Here is a 24753-nt window from a genome sequence, read left to right as displayed (position 1 = left end):
ACATATATATATATATATATATATATATATATATATATATATATATATATATATATAAATACATGTTTATATATATATATATATATATATATATATACACACACACACACACATGTTTATATATATATAATTCAGTATTAATCATTATTTATTTGTGCCATTATTAATCTTTATTTATTTGTGTTTGTATAGTTATGTAAATATGTATTTATATTACTAAATAATTTATTAAATAAATTATGAACGGCTGTGTGCTTTGTAACATACTTAAAAATACAATTGTTTATAAATGTTGCTTTGATAGATTTTTGAATATGGTTTCCAGTAACAATAAAGTATGTTATGATTGATTAAATGCGCTGATACGTCATTGTGCTGCTAAACGCATAACGCTGAGTGGAGTGGAGTACCGCTCCAAGATGGCCGCCCTAAATCTCATCAGCGACAATAGGCGAGAGCGGTCCATGAGGGTCTATCCTTATATTATGTCTATGAGCTTGGTTGAGGCGGACCGTTTGGTCAAAAGCCGGAAATACGGTCCCCGGCCGGAGCTCTTTAAGCCCTGGTTCTCAGACACCAAAGACGAGCAGCTGTTAGCAATCAGGCTAATTCAGCACGCAAAGGCTCTTTCTTTTCTTAACATGGTGTCTACATGTCTAATGACTCCAAGCTCATTTGAAATATTTCAGCTTTGAAACATTCTGTACATTTTAGAACTGCCTCACCAGTTTATTATAAAAAAAAAAAGAAGATGGGAAACTCAAACCCTTTTTCATTTTTTCTAAAGGTGAAAATTAAGCTCTCACCTTTGCCTTCGTAGGTGAGAAGACCGCTGGGTCCTCTGAAGTCAATTGTGTCGCCGAGCTTGAGGCTCTCCAAATACTGACTCATCTTCCCACCTTCTGGGAATTTAGGATGAACATTTTTGAAATAAATCTGTTAAAGAAAAGCAGATAAAAGGCATTTAAATCCATAAAATGCAATACGTAGACAGAGAAGTGACTTGCTTCTGGACCTCACCTTCACCACCAGGTCCACAAAGCCTTTGTCATCATCGCTGGAGACGGGTGTGTACGGGCGGACGACGAGCTGCCCGTTTATTTTAGCGGACAGATAGATGTGCTGCCCTGAAGACGAGAGCAGAGATGGATACTGGTTTTATTTCGCTTTTGCAACTCGAGAAAAGCCACTAAAACTTGAGAAAGTTAGAAACCCTTGAACTTTTACAATCTTGTTTGCACTTCAATAAATTTTATGCAACAGAGGGAAAATGATAAATGGTTTTTAAAGTTTTTACAATTGAAAATCTGTAAAATGTGTATTTATTAAGTTCCACTTCATTTCCTCTAAAAGCTGCCTTATCAGAGAAGAGTCCACCTGGGTGTTATTTTTTTTCTCAGCATAAATAGAGCTTTTCTGTTTGCTGGAGAACATTATATAGATCAACAAAGGAGATTCCAAAACTCTGACCTTTAGCACTTTACTCTGGTGAGAGACTCCATCCAACAGAGTGTTGCACTGGAATCTAATCCAAACAGTCCTTTGCAATATTAATACAAGGTAAAAGCCCACTAGCGTGAGTAAATTTGTCGTCATTAATTGGAATACATTATGAAAATAAATTCCAATTAATGCTGTTTAAACACCCCAAAATAGTCCCTATTGTCAGGGTTGATTTTACTTTTTGTCCAGTTTGGTCAATGAAAACGTCAATAAATACCGCAGTTTAGTGATGCAATCACATTTCTTTATGTGATTGCATTCCTATTTGTAATCACATTACAAGCAGTATTTGTGTTAGTGGGGCTAGAATTGCTGTGACACACAGTCACAGTCATGAAAAAATAAACAACTCTTATTGTTACTTTTATCGTTGTCACAATAGCACGGCAAAATATCGTGCTACAAATTTAAATCCATATCGACCACCCCTACTGCACACATCAGTATCATAATGACAATATATTTCTGATATATTTTGCAACTGTTTGGCACAACTGCAATATTATGATATGGTTATCAGTAGCCGAGAGGCCTACTGCAACTCGTTGCAGATCAATGGGTGGAGGGACTCAGTCACAAGAAATCTACTAGTTGAGCACAAAATCATGCCTTAGTGGTGGAAATAAAGTCATAAGAGCTAATGATGTGTGTGATTTTCTTTCCACAATTACTTTCTAATAGTCTAATACGTAGTCTTTTGGCCTAAATTGTGTATGTGTGTTTTAGGAGCTCATACTGACCAATAGGCAGGCCGAGGACGTGTTCAGGAGAAGGCAGGGCAAAGCGGAACTTCCTGGTGTCATGACTCACAATCTAAAACATACAAAACACAATCAACTCAAATACCTCAGCTGTCACGTGAACGCACCAGCAGAGTTTGCAGACATTAGCAGACTTTGCTAAACAGCCCCTTTCTTACCTGTTTGTCGATTAACCTGAGCGCATATTTGATGCTGGGGTCCTCCAAGGTGATGGCAGGTCTCTTCTTGGAGAACAGCAGCCTGAAGATGAGGTTGATGATGCTGTCAAAGCCGCCTCGGATCAGCTGTGAGATGAAGGTCAGACAGCAGACCACCGGCTAGCATTAGCTACAGGCTGTGCAGGAGCCCTGCGGGGCGTTGTCACTGCTAAAAGTCATCTTAGTTTAATCCCCCCTCAACAGGAGAAATGAGTCACGCAAATTCCTGCGGGGTGGCCGACTGGACTTCATGTGGGGAAAACTGCGTGTTGGCTAATGTTAGCTCTGAGAAGTTAGCTAAAGTTAAACGAGTTAAATAATGTTGCAAAAGAGAACAAAACTCACCCCGATGATGTAAGACAACATTTTCAGTCCGTTCAGACAACTAGACGCTTGCTTGCTTGTTGAGAGCGCAGCTCGGGAGGAGTGTAATGCTGCAACTGTCTGAGCTGTAACGGAAGTTTAGGTGGTCACTGTGTTTGAACGTGAAACCACATCCGGTTACAGCTTTTCAAAATGAAAGCATTTGTATGTAAACATTTCACTACGCTAAACTAAGCTCAAACCGACTGTACATCAGTAATTTAAACTAGAATTTAAAGAATATTAATTTAAATAATTTAGCTAAACAGTGAAAACGATTCTTCTTTTTCTTGATTATGGAAGCCTGCAAACAACTTCAAGGTATATAATAAAGGTTCACTTCAGAGTGGTACATTTAAAACCTTTTCTGTTAACATCTGATTCTGAAACCCCAAAATTCAGTTTCTCACAAAACCGAAATACTTAATAAATCAATGAGATATTTTGATAGCCTAATCATAAGCCAATTCAATATATATTAGTTTTTATTTTCAAATACATCATATGTAAACATGGGTGAATGAACAAAGTAAGGCTAATTATTAAAAATAACTTTTTGAATATATTCAAGTTTATTGATTTTTATACATAATTCCAAAGTTTTGTTCATAAGTAGATGAATATTAAAACACTCCTTTAGTTATCCTGAAAGTCAAAATAGCTTCAACTGAACAGAAAGGCATTTTATTCTGACAACATTCGCTTAATCAATGGTTAGTTGCAGAAAGCTTAACGGTGTTCATGAAGTTTGTAACAGACATGGATTTCAAAATAAAACCAGTTATTAAAAAAAAAAAAACATGCAATGATATATAAACATGAAGACGTTTGGTTATGTCTTGCTGCTTTTTTTCACAGACGCTTCCTAAAAGTAACGACTAAGTAAAAACTAAGCATATTTCCTATTTAATTTTTAGCAACATAAAAACTGCACACTGTGGAGATGCACTCTGACCCAATTTATATTTCTGTTCATGTAGAACACAGTTCTCCTTATTTTAGCTGACATGCTTCATAATCGCTGCTAGATAAGTGACACACATCAACCATTTCCTCCTGCAGCTGTGACACATCATTTATCTTACTTTGTGTCAAACCAACACCTTGTAGAACAAATGTCACATTTGTTCTACCAGGCACTAAAACATATTGTGCAGACAAACTGCTTCACTTGTCACTTTAAACTTTGCAGTCGGAACAAACTGCAGCAAGCATGACAGTAGGTTGTTGTTAACATATCCGAGTTCTAATGGTTTCTGTTTTTCTTATCTTTCATTTGATGAAGATTAGCACAGTATTCTGTGCAAATTATGCAAAACGTGAATAAAAAGCCACAGGCAAATTTACAAATGTGACTTTCTGTAAGCTACTTCAAAGTTAGCTCTGCAAACACTTTTTTTTATTTGACCACATCGTACCAAATACTTCAGTACATCTTATTTAGATTTTATGAAAACCAACTCCATGTAGTCGTAATGCACCGTTTTAAAAATGTTTCACATAAATCCTTGAAAAGTGTGCCGTGATTCTACTTGAAAAGGCTATGAACATCAATGCTTCAGACTTGTCAACTCTTATTAGAGTTAGGCCTGGACTTTAACTAGGCCTTTCTGAAACAATAATATTTCCTATGTATGTTTAGAGTCATAATCCTTTTTTGTTCTACTTCTGCAAAAGCCTCAATAAATTTGTGTTTGATCTTCTCATGGAGACTCCATATCAGTTTTATTATTTAGCCGCTTCCATCTTTGCCTCAACTTCTTTCACCAGCTTCTTTGTTTCTCCTGAAGAAAAGAATCCTCACCGCCCAGAGTTTGGTGAATATGTTTTAGTAGGGGAATTTCACCTGAGCTGTGGATCTCTGCAAGTCTCCAGAGTTAATGCTCTTCTTGACAGATAGTTGAGGTGGATGGCCATTTAGGTTTTGCGGTATTTTCCCATTTTCACTATTTAGAGGTGACAGACTGAACGATAGACCACTAGATGATTCCTGAAGCCTTCTGGTTGCACCAGATTTTATTTGGGGAAATCAGAGCAAAGGGGCAACATTTTTCAGATTTTTGTTTGTAAAGAGATGTCATACATTTTCATGGAGGTGGTTGGATTTGTTTGTTCCCAGCAGATGGCAGTGTTAGTCTTTTTAACACACTGCCTGGGATTTGGTGGATTCCTGCTTGTTCATGTGGGGTCACTGGGGGGTCAGTGGCCATCTTCAGCGGCCATTGGAAAAGGAAAAACCTGGAAAGAACAGATGCATGCACAGAGAGGACAAGCAAATTCCACGCAAGATTCGAATCCTGGACCTTCCTGATGCAAGGCGATACTTCATGCACCACACATAAAACATCAAGAAAAAGGATTTTTGCTTTTCAGTTGAGAAAACACAACATGAGACGTATCAACAGGAAATAAAACATTTTTATTGATCATTTGTGTATATGAAGTTATATAACAACAGTCAGAAAACTCCACAGAGTGAATCACTACACAAAGTGAAACGAAACTGTAAAACACCTCATCAGAAAATGAAGGTATACACAGCAAATATAACCGTCAGCGGCCCGCTCTGGCTGCGAGCGATATGGCAGGAAAAAACACCCCAAACAGTTCTACGAGATTACAGTGAAAACTTCCACACACAAAATACTCAAGCAGGCAGTTGATATACACAAAGGCAACTAGGATCTTTCTACAGCATCAGATTCTAATACTTTACACAGCTTTGCTTCTGAAAGGTCAGTGTGGCTTTGTCACTGGAGAGAATCTTGTCACACAGAGAGCTTGATCAGCTTTTCCAGGGGAGATTTTTTTATTGTGTTGATTATACTTGCACGCTTTGGTAGGAAACCGTATTACGGGGGTGGGGGGGAGGGCGTGGCGCTGCAGTGCAGGTAATAATGGCTTTTTGTTTAGTGAAGTTTTTTTTCCACCTCACGATCCGATGGGTTCTGCTACGCTGCCCTCCGTTACTGAATTCCCTGATGTGTCTCTGTTTGATCGGATAATTTCTTCAGAATTGGCCTGGATTCGCTGAGGCCTCGGACTTTAATCCTTTTACAGTTTTTTTTTTCCTTTTTGAAATCTGAAGCTGTTGTTGGTTTAATGGATCTAACATGTGAAAAATGTCAAATAAAAAAATTCTCTCAAGTCCAAGAGAGGAGATGTATTGATGGCCAAAAGTGAGACAATTCAATATTAATTTGTTCATTGTTGTGTGATAATTAGAAGCACAAGAAATAAAAAATACTTTCTTATATGTAATTTATTCAATTTGAAAATAAAATGTTTGGGAAAAAAAAATCAAAATTCACATTTAATTGTTTTGTGTTGAACCATTTCATGATTTTCTTTAATCTTATAAATTACATGAAATTTAAATTAAATTACTTAATAATGGACACAGAAAACATGAAATAATTAAAAACTAAAGTAATACATAATTTCAAGAGAAAATAATTGGAAGTTTATTTATGATTTCCACATTTACAATCTAATTAATTAATTATGTATTTTAACAAATTGACAATTAAATGTTTTTTTTTTTCATTTATATAAATATTATAATTTTATCATAAAATATACACATAATATATTCATGTATCTGTTCCAGTTTCCTACTTGGTCAAGAATAACTACACATTAATGTGTGATAATTCAAATAAAATTGAAAATACATCATTTAAAATTATTTAAATGTTTCAATAATTCAATTAATACACAACATTTACTTATTGTTAAGATGTAACTTAATAGATCTTAAGTTAAAGATGTATTTTAATTTTTCATAGTTCTGGACTTGCAGCACATGACTAATTTTCTTCAAATTGGTGGGCGGGGCTAATGCAGCTATACACGATGTGATTGGATAAGTTGTAGCGCAGCTTAAGCCTTCATTTCACAACTGATTATAGCACAGAATATAAAGTAATAGTGATTTCATTGTGTATTTACTCATGCATTTAAATAGAAAAAAATATTTCCTGAATCTATTCATAAATGTAAATTATTTTGGTTTTATTGAATTGACACACTTTTAGCCCTCATGGTTGAAGCTTTATAGACGGGGAGAGCCTTCACCTCACACAGGTTATGAATGTAGAGTTTAAAAATCATTTAAGTTACTATGTGTACTTTTTTGTTACAACAAAAAGTGCAAAGTACATCTAATAATCTCACGATTAAAGAAATCTACACCAACACAGTTTGTACTGTACATTCAAAGTTTCTTCTCAAATATAAAAAAGGGATTTTGACTCAATAAGGCATAAAATTAATAATGATGAGATTTAAAATGTTGAATGATACTAGTTGCTAAATAGATATATTTATCTCACCGTTTTACTTACTTCTGACATGATGTGGATATATACATGGCATTTTTAGGGATATTTATCTTGTTTGGTTTTGAACTGAGACTCCCTGAAGCGTCTGATGCTGGAATTGTGTGCAAGAGGAGAAAAACGAACCTGCGAAGAAAAAAAAATAAGAAAAGAAAAGAGGGAGGAAAACCCTAAAAGGAGGTGAACAGGCTGGATCTATGGTCCGTACCGCCTCACCAGGAAGGACAAACGCCATCCTCGCTGATTTTTACACTATGGGATGAACATACAAGTATTGCACAGTGCTCAACAAAATGCTGTGTGAAAGCGACCCGCTCAGATAAAAACGCGCGACGTCAGGCGGCGGCGTGCGCGCGCTCACTCTGTCTCTCTGGTTGCGTGTAGAAGGGGGCGGGGGGATGGCGTTAAACGCTACGACATCACTACAGAACGAACTCGCTACCTACTGATAAATCTACATCTCTAAGCACACACGGCAGTCACAGTGATACACAAAGCAGTCCTCAGAGACTCCTATGGAATGACAAGTAGCTTTTTCATAATAGTGCTATCAACTACACAATAACATTGAAAACATTTAGAAAGTCCTCCTGAAATATAAGCATCGAGTATATGCAAGAGGTTCCTCCGAGATAAGAGACTTCATGGTTTTCATGGATTATTCTGCTCCTAATTGGACCCGTAAGTAAAGGACACGATGGACACAGCAGACCATTAACTTTTACGGTTGTTTCCCTGCTCTCCAGGTTAGCGACAAAAGTAATTTGAAGCTGTTGGCCTAATGGTGCGGAGCCCAACACAGGCAAGGAGGTGGAATAAAAAAATGGAGGCGGGGGAAATACGTTTTGCTGGTTCAGGAAACTGTACGCAGTTTGAAATCTGTTCTCTTAGTTTATAAAAGTTATGCATGGACTGCAAAGTGCGCTCTAGGTTAGGAAACCTACACAGCTCATCTCCTCTGTGCATAATTATTGTACCTTTCTTTAGTTTATAAAAAATATACACAGATTGCCAGCTGCTCCTTCAGTTTAGAAAACTGTACAGAGGAATTTGCAGTCAGTTTCTTCACAGTTTAGAAAACCAGATGCACTGAATGTGATCAGATTTCAAACCTACTCAAGAACTACAATTTGAAATTCAAACATTCACTTTGGAAAACTAAACACATACAACAATCTACTCATTAAAACTGGGAAACTACATGTGTGGATTACAGTCGGTTTCATCAGTAAAAGAAACTCCATGAACAACTGCTGTCTGTTCCTGCAGTTTTGAAAGAGGTACGATTGCAATCAGTCGTGTTTAGTTGAGGAAACCTAACCATGCAATGCAAATCTTCTCAGTTTAGGAAGCACAGATTGGAATCTATTCCAGCAGTTTGAAAACCCAACAGTAAGGATTCAATCCATTCCTTCAGATTAGACGGGAATGCATCCTGTCAGCTTGGGAACGTGTATGCATGGATTAGAATCTGCAGGTTTGAAAACCATTCATACCGGTTGCGGTCTGTTCTCCCAGTTTAGAGAATTTTCTGTACAAATTGCAACCTGTTACTGTAGTTATAAAAACTGTATGCACACACTGGATTCTTATCCTTCATATTAAGGAATTAAGGAATCTTTTCTTCAAATTGTATCCTTGTAATAAGGATTAAAGCCCGTTTTCTCTATTTTGAGTACTCTTGGAGTGGTTTACACTCCAGTTTGAGAGCAGTTTAGGAGAAAAGTTTGACTTCTTGTTTTAGAGCAAGCAAAACAGCATAATTTTTGAGCACTGGAGTTGAATTGTTCACTTAAAACTGAAAAAAATATAATCCGAAATTATATTCTGAGCATAAAAAGCCTGCAAATGTCCCCTAAAAACAAACCAATGCTACTAATGTACGGTTTACTAAATTGATGGGCCAATTTCCCCACACCTCGATTTTTAATTCCTTGCCTGCTTAAAAAAAAACCCAATGCAATTTGTCCTTGTGAGGATCTCTGGCTCCCCCTGCAGGTGTCCCAACACAAAGCAAACATGTTCTCTAGAACGAGTTTCAAAGACGTCCAGTGCAAAAACAGCAGCCACATAAAAGTTAAAATTGGCAGTAAAACATGGCTAGCTCTATTGTTGTTGTGAGAAGGCAACGCAAAGCAAAGACTGCGATTTAGGGCACCACTGCAGCCAGAGACATTGTTCCCAAAAAACCGAAGCTACGACCACTAGCAAGTGGGAGTGTGCATGAAGAGAGGCTCTCAGGTCAAGCCGCCCCCCTGAATGGCAGTGTTTAGAAGCTCAACATTCAGTTGAGGAAAAGTTTGATTTTTTTGTCTTTTTTTTTTAGGCCACTCCACTGTTAGAAGGCAAGGGAATCATAACAGAAGAGCTCCCCCTGGTGTTTGCCGGCCTTAAGTAAAAGATCGTAAAAATAAAAAGTATCATGCACTTTACTAAAAATAGTCAACACGCTGATTTGCGCTAAAAAATAGTCATCTTAAGTCCAGATCTGCATCTTTTTTATTTTTTAACCTTCTTAAACCGCGACACTTCCAACTACGACAAGGCTGTTTAAACAAAATATTGTCAAACAAGATTAAGGGCACAATGGCTACAGCTTGGTGCTTTTTTTTTCTACCCCCCCCAAACAGGTCTGTTTCTCAACAAATTTTGACAAAAACCAAAAATATCTGGCCAAATATGAATAGAAGACAGACTCAACTGTGATCTGTTCAACCCAAACAAATACTGCAGGTCCTGGTAGAGAACTAAGTACGTCATTAGGAGTCATGTGCTTGTAAAATGTCCAGCATAATTTCCCCAACAGAACCATAGCAGTTAATGGCCTTGTATTGGTTTATATTCATCTGTTTCTCTATGCTTGATGCTGAACTTAAAGCCAGACGCCGTCCTTTACGATCTGAACATTTCCCTCACTTGTAGGTTGGAGTTAATTGTCTTTTTACTCTGGAATGCAATAAAGTAATAAGGTAGAATTTTTAAATCCTGGGTTATATAATATTAGCTTTCCTCTATATCTGCATTTACATAATTTAAAATAGAACATCTTATTAAAAACATCGAGATATACACAGATTAGGAAACGGGTAACAACATACAAACACAGAAACTAGAAATCATTTTTGTCTGCATACTTATATATACAACTGTGGTACAATAAACTCTTTCAGTCATGCGCTATCTATACAGATCATATTGCTTAAAAGAAGGGGGCTTTTGGTCGTGGTGGTGAAGGGCTCAGAGAAGGAAACCAATCAAATCAGAGAAACAGAGAACCTAACAGAAAAAGAAAAGCGGGACGTTTGATTGATTTACTCTGCAATCAGAAGGTAAAGGGAGGCTTAGATGGATGGACCCATATATCACTGAGGTATTTACACAAACTGGCTAAAGAGTACTACAAGGCAAGGAGCTGAAAGTGGCCCCTGCCTATTTCTTGGTGGCGAGCTGCGCGTCCACCTCCTCCTCGGGCTTCAGCACGTGCCACTGGGCGATTGGTCTCCGCGGGTTGGCCAGCATGTCGGACCAGTGGCGCAACTCTGTGCCCGTGCTGTTCAGGCCCACGAACACCTTGCCAATGGCGTCGTTCTTGCCGATCTTGTCATAGTCCAGAACAGTTATAACAACTTGGACTTTCTGCAGTGGGAGGAAGAGACGGGAGGTGGGGAAGACAGCAGATGCGCAGTTTTGTTTTAGAAACGCTCAGCTGGTTTAGGAATCCCTAACCGCACATTTTTGTTGCAGGACCACTAATACTGATGCTTTCAGTGTTTTCCAGATACTGTATCATTTTATAGCACAATCAAGTAACTATGCTACCCCCTGTTGTGATAGAAATGCTGTATATATCAAATATGACAAAAGGAATTTTATTTTCTAATTTAATGGCTTGAAATTGGGCCTCTGTCTCTTTAAGTCAAGCTCTTTCTGAATCTCTGCCTTTAGGAACTCAACACAACGTCACTATTAACTCCAACAAAGTTTTTACCAGTGTTGCACTAAGAAGTAGCTCGTATAACGAGCTCAGCACATGCACAGTTCCACCAGGTGTTTGCTAATTACTACTGGCTAGTCTGAAGGAGTCATGAGGGAGGTGTTTTCTCACACTCATAAAACATACATTAAAGAATCAAGGAAACACGTCAGTTGTGTTTTTGATGATGTAAAGATCTAAAAATTAAATTTTACATAATAATGCCCATTTAACAATAAATTAAAAACACCAACGTCATTGGAATGTCTTTCTGCACACAATCCCTGCTGCTGTTTTTCCACTTTTGCACGCATCAAGTCTATAATGTTTACTACACGTGCTTCTCTTTATTCCACAGAAACCATAAAGTTTCCTCAGAGAAGCAGAGGGGTTTTATTGACTGCTGCTTGATTGTTTGATTCCTCGGACTCCAGCCCTCAGCTCCAGTGTGTGTTTATTCAAAGTGAAGCTGCAAAGAAGAGTGACCTGAGCATCAATCCACAGCTCAGAATATGAATTAGCGCACGAAGCGGCCTGATTAAGTTTCGATCCACCGGCACACTGAGATGGAGCCGCTGTCGCCGCCGCCACCTGCGTGCGATCCAAGCCACTGCTTTAAAAGAGCGTGGCTAATACAGCATGTAATGAAACACTGAATAAGGCTCCCTCAAGGCCAGTTGGGGTTAGCTTGGCTTTATAGCTGCAGTTCACCTCCAGTTTGCTTATTGAAATAAGGCTTCCTTTGATTCTGAACCACCTTGATTCATTAATATGGAAATTCCTCAGACTGAATCTATGTAGTGGTTTCATCTGGAGAGTCAAAATCTTCTGCTTTGACTCTTCACATCAAACAGAGATAAACAAGTTACTCTAATTAGAAAGCTTCTTATATGTTTGCTCTATGATTTGTAAATCTGTATTGCTTCCCGTTTAGATTAACCAAATGTTCTTTAGGAGCTGTTGAGTTCAGGAGACGCGCTACTGTCTTGAAAATACATTTTAAATACATTTAAAATGCATTTTCAAGATAATCTGGTTTGTTTTTTTTATTAGGCTTAATAAAAAAAACTGTTGTATTTACTCAGGTTAATCATAGGAAACATTTAGGTGTAACAAAAAATAAAACAAACATTTCTCAGAGTTAAAACATAATTAAAATGAATTCAACACTTTTTATAAAAGTGTAACTTGTTGGAAAAAGGTAACAAGTTGAAGTAAAAAGAGAGATTGACAATTTAAACTGCGTTCCTCAAAGACATCGATGATATGTGGGTGTGAGAACGTAATTAAAGTCAGCAGATTTCATAGCGTTCAGGAGCCATCGGCGATGGAGAAGATATTTAAACAGCTCATTAGTTTAACATTTACAGCCAGCTCAGAGTGTTTGACTGATTTGCCCAAGACAAATTAGGTCTTTAAAGTGTGCTTAGTGCCGTCCGAAAAGTGTTCAATATATTTAATCAATGACACGCTTCTGATTAAATCGATTCAATCCACCGTGGTGATAAACAGCTAGCCGGCACACAGGTATGAGTGTTTATCCGATCAGATCTGATTTAGGGGTATCAAACTCATGACTGGTGAGCTGTGACAGGTTTAATTAATTTCACTCAATTACCAAGATAATCTGGTTTGTTTTTTCATACTTTCCGAGTCATCGGATTTACCCGTTTTAAATTAAAGACTAAATTTTTCCCTTCCTCCTGTAACACTTGGTTAAAATCAGCTTGATGTTGATAGGTTTGATGATCGTTACGCTGTAAGAAATTCTACAAACAGATAAATGAGATAAATGCCGCACACAATAACGGAGTGCAGAGAATCACAGACACTCAGCAACTGGCTCGTCTAATTGGAGAACTGAGGCCGATTGAAACTGAATTGCCTTTGATTGAACTGTTATGATGAAAAAGATTATTTGCTAAATGAACTCCTATTTATTTGAGCTAATATACAAAAATTATTATTTTTTTTCCCCCCCAACTTGTTGGCAACTTACCAATTAGAAGACAGGCTTTTTAAGACAGAAGAAACGTACCTGGATTTGTTCAAACGGGACTTCAAAGCTAAAGGACTCGTTGTAGTAAGGGTTAAGGGTGTTCTTCTTGATTGTCGTTTTCTTCTTCTTCAGCCTCTTTCCATTTTGCATGAGGTGGATCTTCACGTATGGATCTAGAAAAGCGGAGCAAACAAATTTGATATTTAGAATTAAATCTTCTGTAAAACAACGTCAGTGTGCAACTGAAACAGTTTATTTACATACACAGGACAGAAAGACCCCTTTTGTCCTCATTGTTGGAAGTTAAATCAAACCAAACTTCTCTTGTTCACAGGGATACAGTTGTGGATGTATTTCATAGCAACACCTAAATATTTACATGAATTATTTTTAAAATTAACATATAAATAAACCGTCGCCCCCGACTTTGAATATTGTGGTTTATAGGTGAACCAGTTCGATAACTGCTACTTTTCTAACTTCCTGTATCAACCAGCTGTGCTGCAGGGCTAATATTGCACAGTTAGAATGGCTTCCAAAAGCCATTAAATATATGAAGCTAAGAGGAGTAAAATCCTTAGAAAATATATGCTACAATAGATCAACAGCTCTGCATGAGGTTACAAATGATGGCTATCAGCCTCTTGTGTTTGCATCAGTCAGTTAACCTTCTCTTCTCAAGAGCCTCATTGTCATCGGTCCGAACGCCACCTGAAGTGGCGCCCAATTGGTCTGCTTTATCCGTCCTCTCCCACTCTCTGGCAATCATGCTGAGTGTCCTCCTGGAAACCGCAGGCCACCTATTGCTTTCATTTATCCATCCAATTTGTTTATGTTCTCCAAACTGTAACCAAAATTATACTTAAGAGGGGAGCTCGGCAAATGAGATTGGATTCCTAAAGACGGGAACAATCATCTTTTCAAATTATGAAATAAAGGCTTTTTATTTTATATTTTGGCTTTAATCGAGCCATTAGGAGGGACAAGGTGAGGCAGTTAATTTGCACATTCAGAGGGAGCCTAATGAGACTAAACTATGGGCAGGAGAAGAATGTAACAAGGTCCACTGCAATTTCCACAAAGGATGAAAAAGGATTCAGTATTGGGTATAATATGCACCGCTCCTGTCAATTTATATTCCTCTCCACCTCATACACAGCACTGCTGCTAGACTCTTTTATAAAAACGAGGAAAATGAAGGAATATTTATTCTTCTGAGAGAAAATTACCCCAGAAGTTGTTTGTTAAACCAGCAAATGTAATCTCAGAATGTCAAGATTATACTAATTATGGATCAAATTTCTTTATTCGCTTCAAATCAGGTCCCTCTAATTACTAATATACCCCCATAAAATCTCAATTATTTTTTACTTTTAACACTGTAAGCAGGTTCGCATTACTATCAGTCTAATGGTGTTTGAATTAGGAGGATTTATAGATTTACAGTGTAATTAATAAGTTTTGAACTCCTGTGGTCATTTCTTCATTTGCTAAAGCAATTACTGGTTTAATCTCAGATTATAATGTTAAACTTAAAATACTGCAAACTTTTCTAATGAACTCATACAATTAATTCTGAATAATTCTAACATTTCTTATTTTTTATTGGCCTAAGAGTTTGGAAAAAAATTACTACACATTTTCTTCTCAACATTCAGGAAAGGGAAAATATAGCTGATCAAATTTAAAGTTCTTCTAATTGTAAGGAAGAAACGGGGACAAAAATAAGCAAAATGCTTCAGAAAAACTGGATATTTATTGGTAAAATCACTTTAAAAAGACTAAAAGAAACTCAGACTATTTTGAAAAACAGGTTTGTAAAAAGCATGTGAGGAAGGAACAAATACCCACAATGATATTAGGGATCAAATGAGATCTAGAGCCAACAATATCCTCCACCAAGGCTCAGAGCGTCAGAATGGATAAGCACCAAAACTGAATCCGATCTCATAATTAGTCGATGACACACCACTGACTTGGGTAATCTGGATTTATCTCTGAATTCAATATGCACAAAGTCTTTATAAAGTTTTGGAGAGGCCCCGTTTGGATGGCAGAGAAAATATTCTTAGAAGAGAATGCAAGATTTCCAGTAGCAGCAACAACTGAATGAGCTTAGCTCCTTTAATCTTTCATCCAATTGAGAGGGATAAGGGCCTGACTGCAGAGTGGTGGACTGGAGCAAGGCATCTGACACGAAAATAGAGAGAAAACGGCGTAAACAGAATTGGGGATGGAGAAAAGCAGCAAAATAAATAGATGACAGAGAGTGAAAAGGTAACAGGCCTCTAATGGAGTGGGTGTCCATTATTACTCTCCTGCTGAGAGGAGCTGAAGCGCCGAGAAGATGAAAACAGTGCAGGAGGGCTGAGTGCATGGGAGTGGAAGTGACTGTTGTCGCAGGAAACGAATGCATCCAAAAGTATTCACATGTACGACGTATCCAACACAAACACGTACTATAGTAAACGGCAACATGGAGCCTGGACTGTGGATTTAACAGATTGAACGCTGAAATGTGTTAAAAGGTTTATAAAACGGCAACAAGCAAAGTTGAAATAAATATTTAACTTACAAATTATATTTTTATTATCAGAAACTAGGATAAAGTATGCAAATACCAAACAGTGTAGGCTAATCCTCATTAAAATAAAACAAGGCCTCACATCACCAACAGTAATAAACAGTATCTTTGGCCTAATTGTTCCAAGAGACAAAAACAAACATAAAGCAATAAAAGCACGATTTAGGTTGCTAGGATAGTTTATGTTCGCCGTTTTAAAATGGAAAGCAGCGTTAATTTAGATATTTAAGGCTTAATGAACTTTCTGTGCTCCCTATAATAACATTTTAAACGCCTGGCAAGAATGGATTATGGTGCTTTTATTCAAATAGTTTTGTTTTTGTTTAATTTTTGCACCTGGTTTTTTCCTCAGTGGCATAAAAGAAAGTGAAGAATGTTTTTCTATTGCTGTTTTTTTTTTTTAAAGCCTGATTCACGCTGCTTTTAAATCCAGAACTAAAGCAAAGCTACAATAGTCAGTTCTACTGTTTCTTTATGCCCAAAAAATACAAAGCAGCAGCTGAATGGGATTACACATGATAACCCTTTTCTGATGCTGAAAAGGGAAACGCATGTGATGCCGCATCAGGGCCATCCAGATGCTCTTATCTTTGCAGCCAGCAGATGACGGTTTGGCATTATTGGGTTTCGGGAGGCTCGTTGTACCTCATATCCGGCCCATTTTTCCGTCTCATCCCAGACGGATGTAATCGCTCCCATTTTACGGTTGAATGGGAGCTCTTGTGATGCAAGAGTGCTTCCTCACATATGCATACAGCGGGGACTTGTCTTCTCTGCCCAGAGGGTTACTCATCTGCGCCCTGGATCTGGGCCCAGGTCTTTTTTTTTGGGAGGGGAGTGCACTATCAGTGATCCATACATCTTCCTCTGAAAGCTAGACAGGATTGTGGATAAGCTCCGACCCAAATCTACAGCAGAGTAGAGTCAAGTTCCTAATTTTTTGAATTTCAAGCTGGGAAGTGCTTAAAGTGGTGACTCCTTTTCTCTCTCATCGGAGTGGAGATGCCTAAAATCGATTCTGCAGTACAGGTTTTGAACACAGATACAGAACGTCTCCAGATATTCCCTCGAGTGTGGACACTGTGGGCGCCTGCAGAGTTGTGCCAAATGAACACCAATACTGCTCAGTTAAATATAGCTCGCCTGTCATCTTAGCTTTCCTCCCATCATTTAGGATTTGCCATGGTGGGTGCACCCAGGGGTGGCTGTCGGTTCAGTTTTACACATTCAGCTCAGTGGTGAATCATATGTCTCCAACAAACACACAAGCATTTACAGTAAAAACTCTTCTCTGTGCTCCACACTAACAAGGTCCTTCCTATCTAGTAGAGACCTCTAGTATCATAGTGCGTCTTGTTTACATGACTGGAACATGCCTGACCCACAGTGGAAGCTTTTAAGCTGTTTAGCTCACCTGACTTAATCACTGTCTTCATACCAAATTCTTCAAAACTCATTTCATCTAACATATTTTTCTAACTATAAGCCGCTACTTTTTTCCCACGCTTTGAACCATGCGGCTTGCAGCCCGGTGCGGCTTTCTGTGGATTTTTCTTCAGCTACCAGGGGGCGCTTCAGCAGAAAGTAAATCATTGGAAGTGCTAACTTTAATTTAGAGCAAGCACATGCTAGCAGCAGGGATGACAGAAATTTCTTCAAACTCAAACCCCCTCATCATGGAAACCACACAAAGACGTTCATCTGATGCCGCTTTTAAGTTGAGGGCTACAGATCCGGTAGGATAGATCGATAGCCGCTGCACGTAAAGCTCGGCGTGAACGAATCCATGGTTGCATCCTTAATAGATTTATTTCCTTGTGGAAAACAGAGAGGTGGAGATATCAGTAGCTTATAGCCCAGTGCGGCTTATAGGTGTTTTGTAAGCATTTAGGTCAAAATAAGTGGAGCAAGAGGGAAAATTCAAGTCTGAAAATCAAACCTTATAAAACCCCTCATGTAATCTTTGTTCAGTAAGTTTTAAAAATGTTAAATAACCCAATGAAATCTACCAAGAAAGATTTGAACCAATAACGTCAGAAAATAAAGTACATGCACATTAAAATTATGTTAAAGCTAAATCCATAGGGTGAAAGGCAAAAACTCCCAATCAGCTTTTCCAAGAATGTTGATCAGCAATAAGGGATCATAGCCAAATTATAAACCCCAAAAGCTTCAATGGTAAAACATTGCTTTAATTAAAATCAGCATAGTTCATCTGTGCCAAAGCCAAGCAGTCAGACAAATTACTCTGATCTATTAATGGCAGCTTTAAAAGTTAGAAGCTTGAGTTCAACCAGGCAATTAAGCTTTTAGGTAAACATTCGAAGCTTAAATAATTCTAAAAAAAAAAAGACACCAATTTAAACGTGTTCTCTAATCACTTCTAAATTGCCTTTACATCAATCTAATGATCCCTTAAGCTTGCTGGCTTGCACAGAAACTTGGAGGAAGCCTCCCTGTGGGACCAGTCAGAAGCATAAGATAAATAAACCCTCCAGCAGAAAGACGCGATGCGGAGATATCGCCTCGGGTCAGGGCAGTGCAGCTTCATTACCGTCCAAACGGCACCGCTTTTTGCAGGCCATTACTTGGTTTTATGCTGCCTCTCCAAGACACCTCGACAAGTACAAAACGAGGCAAACAAAACACTTTCTTAGTCTTGATATCGTCATACTGAGTTAGTCTCAGGAAGTTAGCCTTTCACTAAACCTCTGAATCATTTCAGACATCGTTTATACCAGTATTACAGTGCATTAGCTTGAAAAATGTAGATGCTCCATTTTGCACTGCAATTAGATAAACTGCACAAAACAGAATGACACATCCGTGGGAGACTGAAAGAGTTTTAGAGGTTATGAGAGTGAATAAGTCATTTTCTTGGCTGTTGGACAAAAAATGCCCCCTGGAGTTAAACAATTCAGTGAAATCTGATTGCCTACAAGTCAACATAATGGCTTTGTGTTGTCGCTATAAACTGTGCATCCTGCAAAGTGAAGAAAGGAGCGAGTTGTCTGTGATGAGGGCGGGATTATTTTAAGACGACAGCTAAAGAACATGGTGCTCTGAACATCACGGCACGCACAAACAGGAAAAAGTCACCCAGAACTTTTAAAAACACAATTTTGCAGCCTTCTTTTTAAGTAACCCAGTGTGCGGGTAGGCTCACAGTTTGCTTCATGAGGAGCAAATCAAAAGAATAATGTCTGATTATACATTGGTTAATGATAATTCCCACATCTTCCACTGTGAGCCATAATTAGGCATGGTAAACAGGATGACAAAAGGGGAGAAGGCTGATCCCAGGCCATCAATTACATGTCCTCCTTCTTAAGCTCTGGCTGTGCATCGAACTTAATTATTGTTGTTGAAGACCTGCCCGTTATTTCATCCCTCTGCTACGCACTGTTTAGTTTTTTTTTTTTAACAGAGAAAAAGCACAAGCAGCAGCAAAAACATTAAGAATTAAAGTGAAATTTGGCCGTAAGAAACAAGCTGTGCAGAGGCAAACTAAACCGGTTCTCAAGCTGTTTGGTCAAAGAACGGCAGCATTTTTCCTTTGCTGGCTTATTGATGTGGTGAAAGTTCAAAATGTTCACAATCTCAGGATGCAAAGACGGCAGTGGTGAGAGCTAATGCTGCTATCATAAAATGGCAGCAGGGGATGGTTTCCCAAACCCATTGTGGCCAAATGGCTGCTCACATTGGTTTCAAAGATGAAAGGGAGCTCTGAGCTTTTAATGCGAACTGTGTTACTGTCCTGCACGTTGTTTAGGCACATAGTGAGACTGGCCTGTCAAGCACAAGGCAAGTGGACCCAGGTGTGTGGTAATTGTGCCGGAAAGAGTCGAGGCAGGAGGGAAATGCACAATGGGGAATGCAAATTGAACCCGAGGAAAAAAAATCCAAGGAGCAGCAGCCAGATTACGGTGTGATTTTGTGCTTTTAGAGTACATGCATGGAGGGATTTTTAAATGCATCTGACTGAAAAGATGCTCGAATCAAACATTAAAAATAGACCTAATTTGATAGAGAACATGCCGATTCCTAAAAGTGAATTCAAATGATGAATGTGGGAGCAGGTGTCTTGTTTTTCTGAGCCACTGCACAAAATAAACTGCGCATAATCCATTAGGAGGAGAAATATCCAAACAGTAACCCACGTTATTTTATTTTTAAAATTCAACACAAATTTCAAACATTTTATGCAACCTCTAAAGTAGTCCCTAAATAAAAAATGCAGCAGCATACAGGGGCAACCAGGTGATTTATTATTCTACTTCAATGCAGTTAAGTGTCACAAAACCAGTGAAATTCACAAATCTCCAACATATGAAACAATCCACAACATCTTCACTTTTTTTAGAAGCAGGAAAAGGTTTTCAGAGCTTAAAAGCTTTAAGGTCAACCAGGTAATAACTATATAGAAGCTCTTATCCATCACCTTATTCTATGAGTTATGTAAAAACTGAAATATGTTTCACTTAATTTTCAAAATGTAAATAAACAACCATTACAAGCTAGATTTGCATCCTTTGGACATTATCGTAAACCAGAGGACAAATTTATTCATGTGAAATTCAAGCAGAGTTTGTGTGAAGACAGAGATGGAGAAACAGTAGTGTTGTGGGAAAGGCAAAGAGAGTGCTGCTGTGCACATATAATTACAGACAAAGGCCCTGTCACTGAAATAGTCACTGGGTTCATATTAACACCATTTAAGCTCCTCACCTGACAAGCCGCCCACGTCCATTTTTTTCAGGTTTTTGGCCTCCAGGATGACCACGGTCAGCTTGCCCGCAGTGGGAACGTATCGGAGAGAGAAGCAGATATCGCCCAGCTTCTCTTGCTGTTGAAGAGCACAGATAGTGATACACTCGACACCTTTTATGTCAGAGCTTTTCCAATCGAGTCCATTCTGAATTTATGTCGGACGTAACAACAGCTATCAGGTTTTGAAAATGGAGCCTGACAAAAACCAAAGAATGGATGGCATATTTTGATATAAAACCATTAAACAGGATTCCAAACTTTTACAGAATGATTACAAAAACAGAACAACTAAATCAAAATGTTCTATCTCACTGGGTTGTCGATAGGAGAGATTACAAAGAAACAATTCAGATGAGCAAAAACACGAAGCTGTCACTTCCCTCTGCAATACAGCAGACATGTTTATGCCTGTTTATTTCAGCTCCTCACCAGCAGAAGAAATGAGATTGGATGTTCAGAAGCATCACTGCATCTGTATCAAAGATTAATGTACCGAATACTGACAGAGTTATTAAACAATGCTCGACTCAAATCAGCACGAATGAAGGCGTAAAAGTCTAGACATTTTCTATTGTTGCTTTAAAAGCCCTAGCATTTTTACAGAAATTGTTTTAGATCAGATTGATTTTTCTTTCATGTATGGAAAACGTTGGAGAAATCTACAGCACAACTAACGTGCTAAACATATGAACATAAAAAACAATTGTGTTTTAAATGTTTTACCATGTGTGACAAGCTGTTAAAAGACAATATGTCAATGGTCAAGTAAAAATATGTAAAACAAAACTATTTAGTTTGCTAAACTTAAGTCTGTTTGAGATTAAACTGCATCTCTCAAGTGTTTTCTGCTTTATCCTGCTTCTAAAATCAGCTCTTTTGCACTTACGTCGTTTGGGGGAAAAGTGCTGCAATCACTTCATGTCTTCTCACAAATCAGCATCATAACACTGCCTCATTATGGTGGGCTTAAAGAGTTAGTCCTACTCTGGATTTCTCCTTCATCGAACTAAGGAATGCAGCACACACCCTTTTAATGTGTAGCAATTTTAAGAAAAGGTTTTCAAAATCAACAAACTTGTCCTGAATTTTGACCTTTCAGAACGTTTTCATCAGGATTTAATCAGGACCAGATTGCTAAAATGTCCAAAGTCCTCAACTTGCATTTTGTTCTACTCAGCAACCTTAGATTGTATCTGATATAAATAATAAATATCACTTTTATTTAACACAAGGCACCAGAGGCTGCAAAACATAAAAACACATAGGAATAGTGAAGATCCAGGCTTTTTATTCTTCCTTTTAAACAACTACAAAGACCAACTGGTGATTCAATAATTGAAAAATGTTTCTTTCAAATGCATCGACATTAAAAACCATGAACATTAAGCACAGAAAGTATTGTTTAATGTGTAGGACACCCAAAATTACTTGGCTTAGCTGAAAAATAGATGGTCAGCATGAGGAATATAAAGTGTTGATATAAGCAGCAGTGCAGTCACCACAACACGGCCAAGTGATGCCCTTCAACTAAATAACTCCTCCATCCACTCCATGGTGTGATAATTAACCTTCAAACCAACCCACTGTAATGCTAAAAATAAGGTTGCCAACATGTGCTATATGCCATGACATTTACCATGAAAATTGAATTTCCTGAGCTGGAGACTGGAAACTCACTTCTATTAATTGAACAGGAAGTGTGGACATATGATTAAGTGGCATTTCGAGGAGAAATGGATTTCATCAGCGTGTTTGAGGAACAAGCAGCAGCAAAGTAATGACTTATGCAATAAAAACACTCCTATTATGGAAACAAGAGGTACAACATGTCAAATTTGAGCCTTGCGTGATATAACATAAGCGAGATAATGGCAGACATGTCTGCGTAATATTTTTGGCATGGATGTGAAGCCTTACCTCTTCCTTCTCAGCACTCTGTATATCTCTCCACTCCTCCGTTACGCGGCTGAAGTCCACCTTGTTCATGGGCACCTTGATGTCGCCAATGGCGTCGTGCTTGGAAAAGCGGTCAAAGTCGTACACCGTCATTACCAGCGTCTTGCCACCAAGCTCTACGTAGGGCACCTAGGGATGAAACAGGGCCTTTAAAACAAGCAGTTCAACCAAACTAACCTTTAAAGCAGATTTTGCTCCATTTTGAAGATGTCCTGGGTACAGAAGGCGGCTAAAAACTGCTCCCTTCGCAATGGATGAAGATCACCTTAATGTCTCGGGAACCTCGATGCAAAATCAAATGTCAAATCAGACCTGAAGAACCCTGTTTCAGTCACTTCGTCTCCCTTTGTTATCTTTTTTCACCGTTTTTCTGGACATCCATTTCCAGGTTTCTGCACGTCCACAGTCAGTTTCAGCCTCGTTTTGGAGGAGGAAGCACCATCAGTAGGTTTCAGAACATGGAGGTGCAAACGCTATCAAGATTTTCACCACAGCAGTATGAGAAGATGTGGCTGCGATTGCTTTTCTGTATAAATACTGCGCAATACTCTGTGTGCCCTCCATCCTAAACAAGAAACTTGTGCTGCGATTTGCATGTATTTCAGAATAATAAGGCATTATGCATGCAAAGCCCAATCTTCCACCGACTTGGCGAAATAAATTCGAAGTCTTCCCTCTAATAACTCGCCAGGTATATCTGGCATTTGAAAGGTGGTTTGGAAAAACTCTCAATTTTCTGTGGTCTATCAGCTTTTAGTCCATATGTGCAATTTCCTCTTAGGGCTCTGTAGAGACCATCCACATTTTTAAATTCATGGACTTAAATAAATCTGTCAATGTTAAGCTGATTTCTAGGATAACTTGGGAAATAAACTGAAAAATGTTGTTGAATTGTAAGAAAGTTGCAATGGAAAACAAGGAGATTCATAATACATTCCTATCTAAATATGGTTTTGTAAAGTTGGGTTCATTCATGATTTCTATTCTTTCTACATTAAAACAAACATAAACAATGCATCAAAATCTCAATTTTCTGTCATTGTATGGTCGGGCCGATTTCAGCTGCCAGGATTATTTTGAGACACGTGGAAGTGGTAAATCTCCAGCGTCTCAAAATAATCACAGCAGCTGTGATGGTTCAGACATTACTACCTCCTAGGATCGTTTTTGGACTTGTGGAAAGCCTGACAGATGCTGACGTTCCTCCTTTCATATGGGCAGCTTGATTTTTTTTCTTGTTTCAGTTTTCTTATGCAAGTCACTTCTTTGCCAGGAGCAAGGACAGTTTGAATGGTTGTCTTTCATTTTAAGAGCTTTCTTGCCATCTGCTTTGATTTTAGTCACATTAGTGTTGAACTGTTTGAAATTCATTAATTTTATTGAGATATTAAGTTAAAAAGGACTCAACATGCAGGTCTGGGCTCAGGTAGACAAACAAGAATCTTTCTTTGTCATGTATTATTTCCAATATATGTACATATAGTAGTCTATATTAATTATAATCCAGGCTTTCTGAGGGTCTTTTAAACATTTCCTTAGCCCAGCTACTCTAGTTGATTATGACAGAGCCTAAATAGTGGACAAAAGCAATCTTAAAAAGGATTGTTTCGCAGATTTAATCAAAGAATCGTCTTTGAATCAATGTAAAGTAAAATCCTGTCTAAGCAGGAAATCTAAAATCAGAAGCAGATAATGTATCTATGGAGACAACTACATTATCCCTAAATGTAGTCTAAAGGTGACTGATTTAGGTCAAATAAGCAACAAGCCAGACTTTTAAGGTCTTTGCTAAGGCTAAAAATTAAATGGGATAAAAAAAAAAGTCCCATTTTAAACATTTTCTGGATTGAATAAAGACAAGGACCTGGCTAAATTAAAAAAAGCTATAATAAGGATGCCCAATCAGATTCTATGTTTGAATGGAAAGTGCCCAAAAGTCAAATTTAAATAGGCTCCTTTCAATTTGTCTTATGTCCTCACGCCTCCAGCCTTGAGTTTAGGAGCCGTTTTATGCCTGAATAATTTCAGAAATTGTCAGAACTGGACTTTTTCTTCTTTGTGTTTCCTAACGAAAGTTTCTTAATGAGATTTAGATGCTTTTGGATTTAACTTTCTGATCCAAGTCTAGATATTAAACCAGATAAAAATAAAAACTTGCTCATGGAAAGTTAAACGAATGTCTCATTGCATTATTCTCAATGTACTTCAAATAACGGAGCTCTCAACTGTCAAACAAATGACAAAACTTTCTCCACTGCTAAACTGCAGCCACGCATCCATTACGGCTGTGTGGAGGCCCGGGTGTAG

The 24753-nt window shown here is 38.1% G+C and overlaps 2 protein-coding genes and 1 long non-coding RNA gene across 6 annotated transcripts in view; 1 reads left to right on the top strand and 2 right to left on the bottom strand.

Moving 5' to 3' along the window:
• The first annotated feature begins 432 nt into the window (after positions 1-432).
• Positions 433-18914, top strand: LOC106945430 (uncharacterized). The gene is made up of 3 exons (XR_001424565.1): positions 433-565; positions 12165-12172; positions 18902-18914. It is a non-coding gene; the product is annotated as an uncharacterized LOC106945430 (long non-coding RNA).
• Positions 718-2946, bottom strand: LOC106945423 (NADH-cytochrome b5 reductase 3-like). The gene is made up of 5 exons (XM_015029105.1): positions 2807-2946; positions 2423-2548; positions 2244-2316; positions 1021-1127; positions 718-936 (listed from the first exon to the last, which is right to left on the bottom strand). The coding sequence occupies exons 1-5, from the start codon at positions 2825-2827 to the stop codon at positions 733-735; spliced, it is 531 nt and encodes a 176-aa protein (XP_014884591.1). The 5' UTR covers positions 2828-2946; the 3' UTR covers positions 718-732.
• The window catches only part of syt1a (synaptotagmin Ia), a 101749-nt gene continuing 83373 nt past the window's right edge, over positions 6378-24753 (bottom strand). For all 4 annotated transcript variants that reach the window (XM_015029083.1, XM_015029091.1, XM_015029071.1 and 1 more), the window contains 4 exons: positions 22408-22575; positions 20449-20566; positions 13176-13309; positions 6378-10800 (listed from right to left, as the gene is read on the bottom strand). In XM_015029083.1, the coding sequence (XP_014884569.1) occupies positions 10594-10800; positions 13176-13309; positions 20449-20566; positions 22408-22575 (627 nt within the window). In that variant the 3' untranslated portion in view covers positions 6378-10593. The remainder of the gene's footprint in view (positions 10801-13175; positions 13310-20448; positions 20567-22407; positions 22576-24753) is intronic.

The sequence above is a fragment of the Poecilia latipinna genome, unplaced genomic scaffold, assembly GCF_001443285.1.
Source record: "Poecilia latipinna isolate Pla-1442-1.1 unplaced genomic scaffold, P_latipinna-1.0 Scaffold9, whole genome shotgun sequence".
NCBI classification, from domain to species: Eukaryota; Metazoa; Chordata; class Actinopteri; order Cyprinodontiformes; family Poeciliidae; genus Poecilia; species Poecilia latipinna.
Note: the sequence above shows the minus strand (reverse complement) of the source record. Positions and strands in the feature narration are given on the sequence as shown.

What these genes read in the sequence shown, in the direction of transcription:
- LOC106945423 (XM_015029105.1), bottom strand. Translation starts at nt 2,827, where the DNA reads ATGTTGTCTTACATCATCGGG. An exon ending in TCAGGTTAATCGACAAACAG is followed by an intron (nt 2,317 to 2,422) that starts GTAAGAAAGGGG and finishes TGTATGTTTTAG; the next exon opens with ATTGTGAGTCATGACACCAG. An exon ending in CGTCCTCGGCCTGCCTATTG is followed by an intron (nt 1,128 to 2,243) that starts GTCAGTATGAGC and finishes TCTCGTCTTCAG; the next exon opens with GGCAGCACATCTATCTGTCC.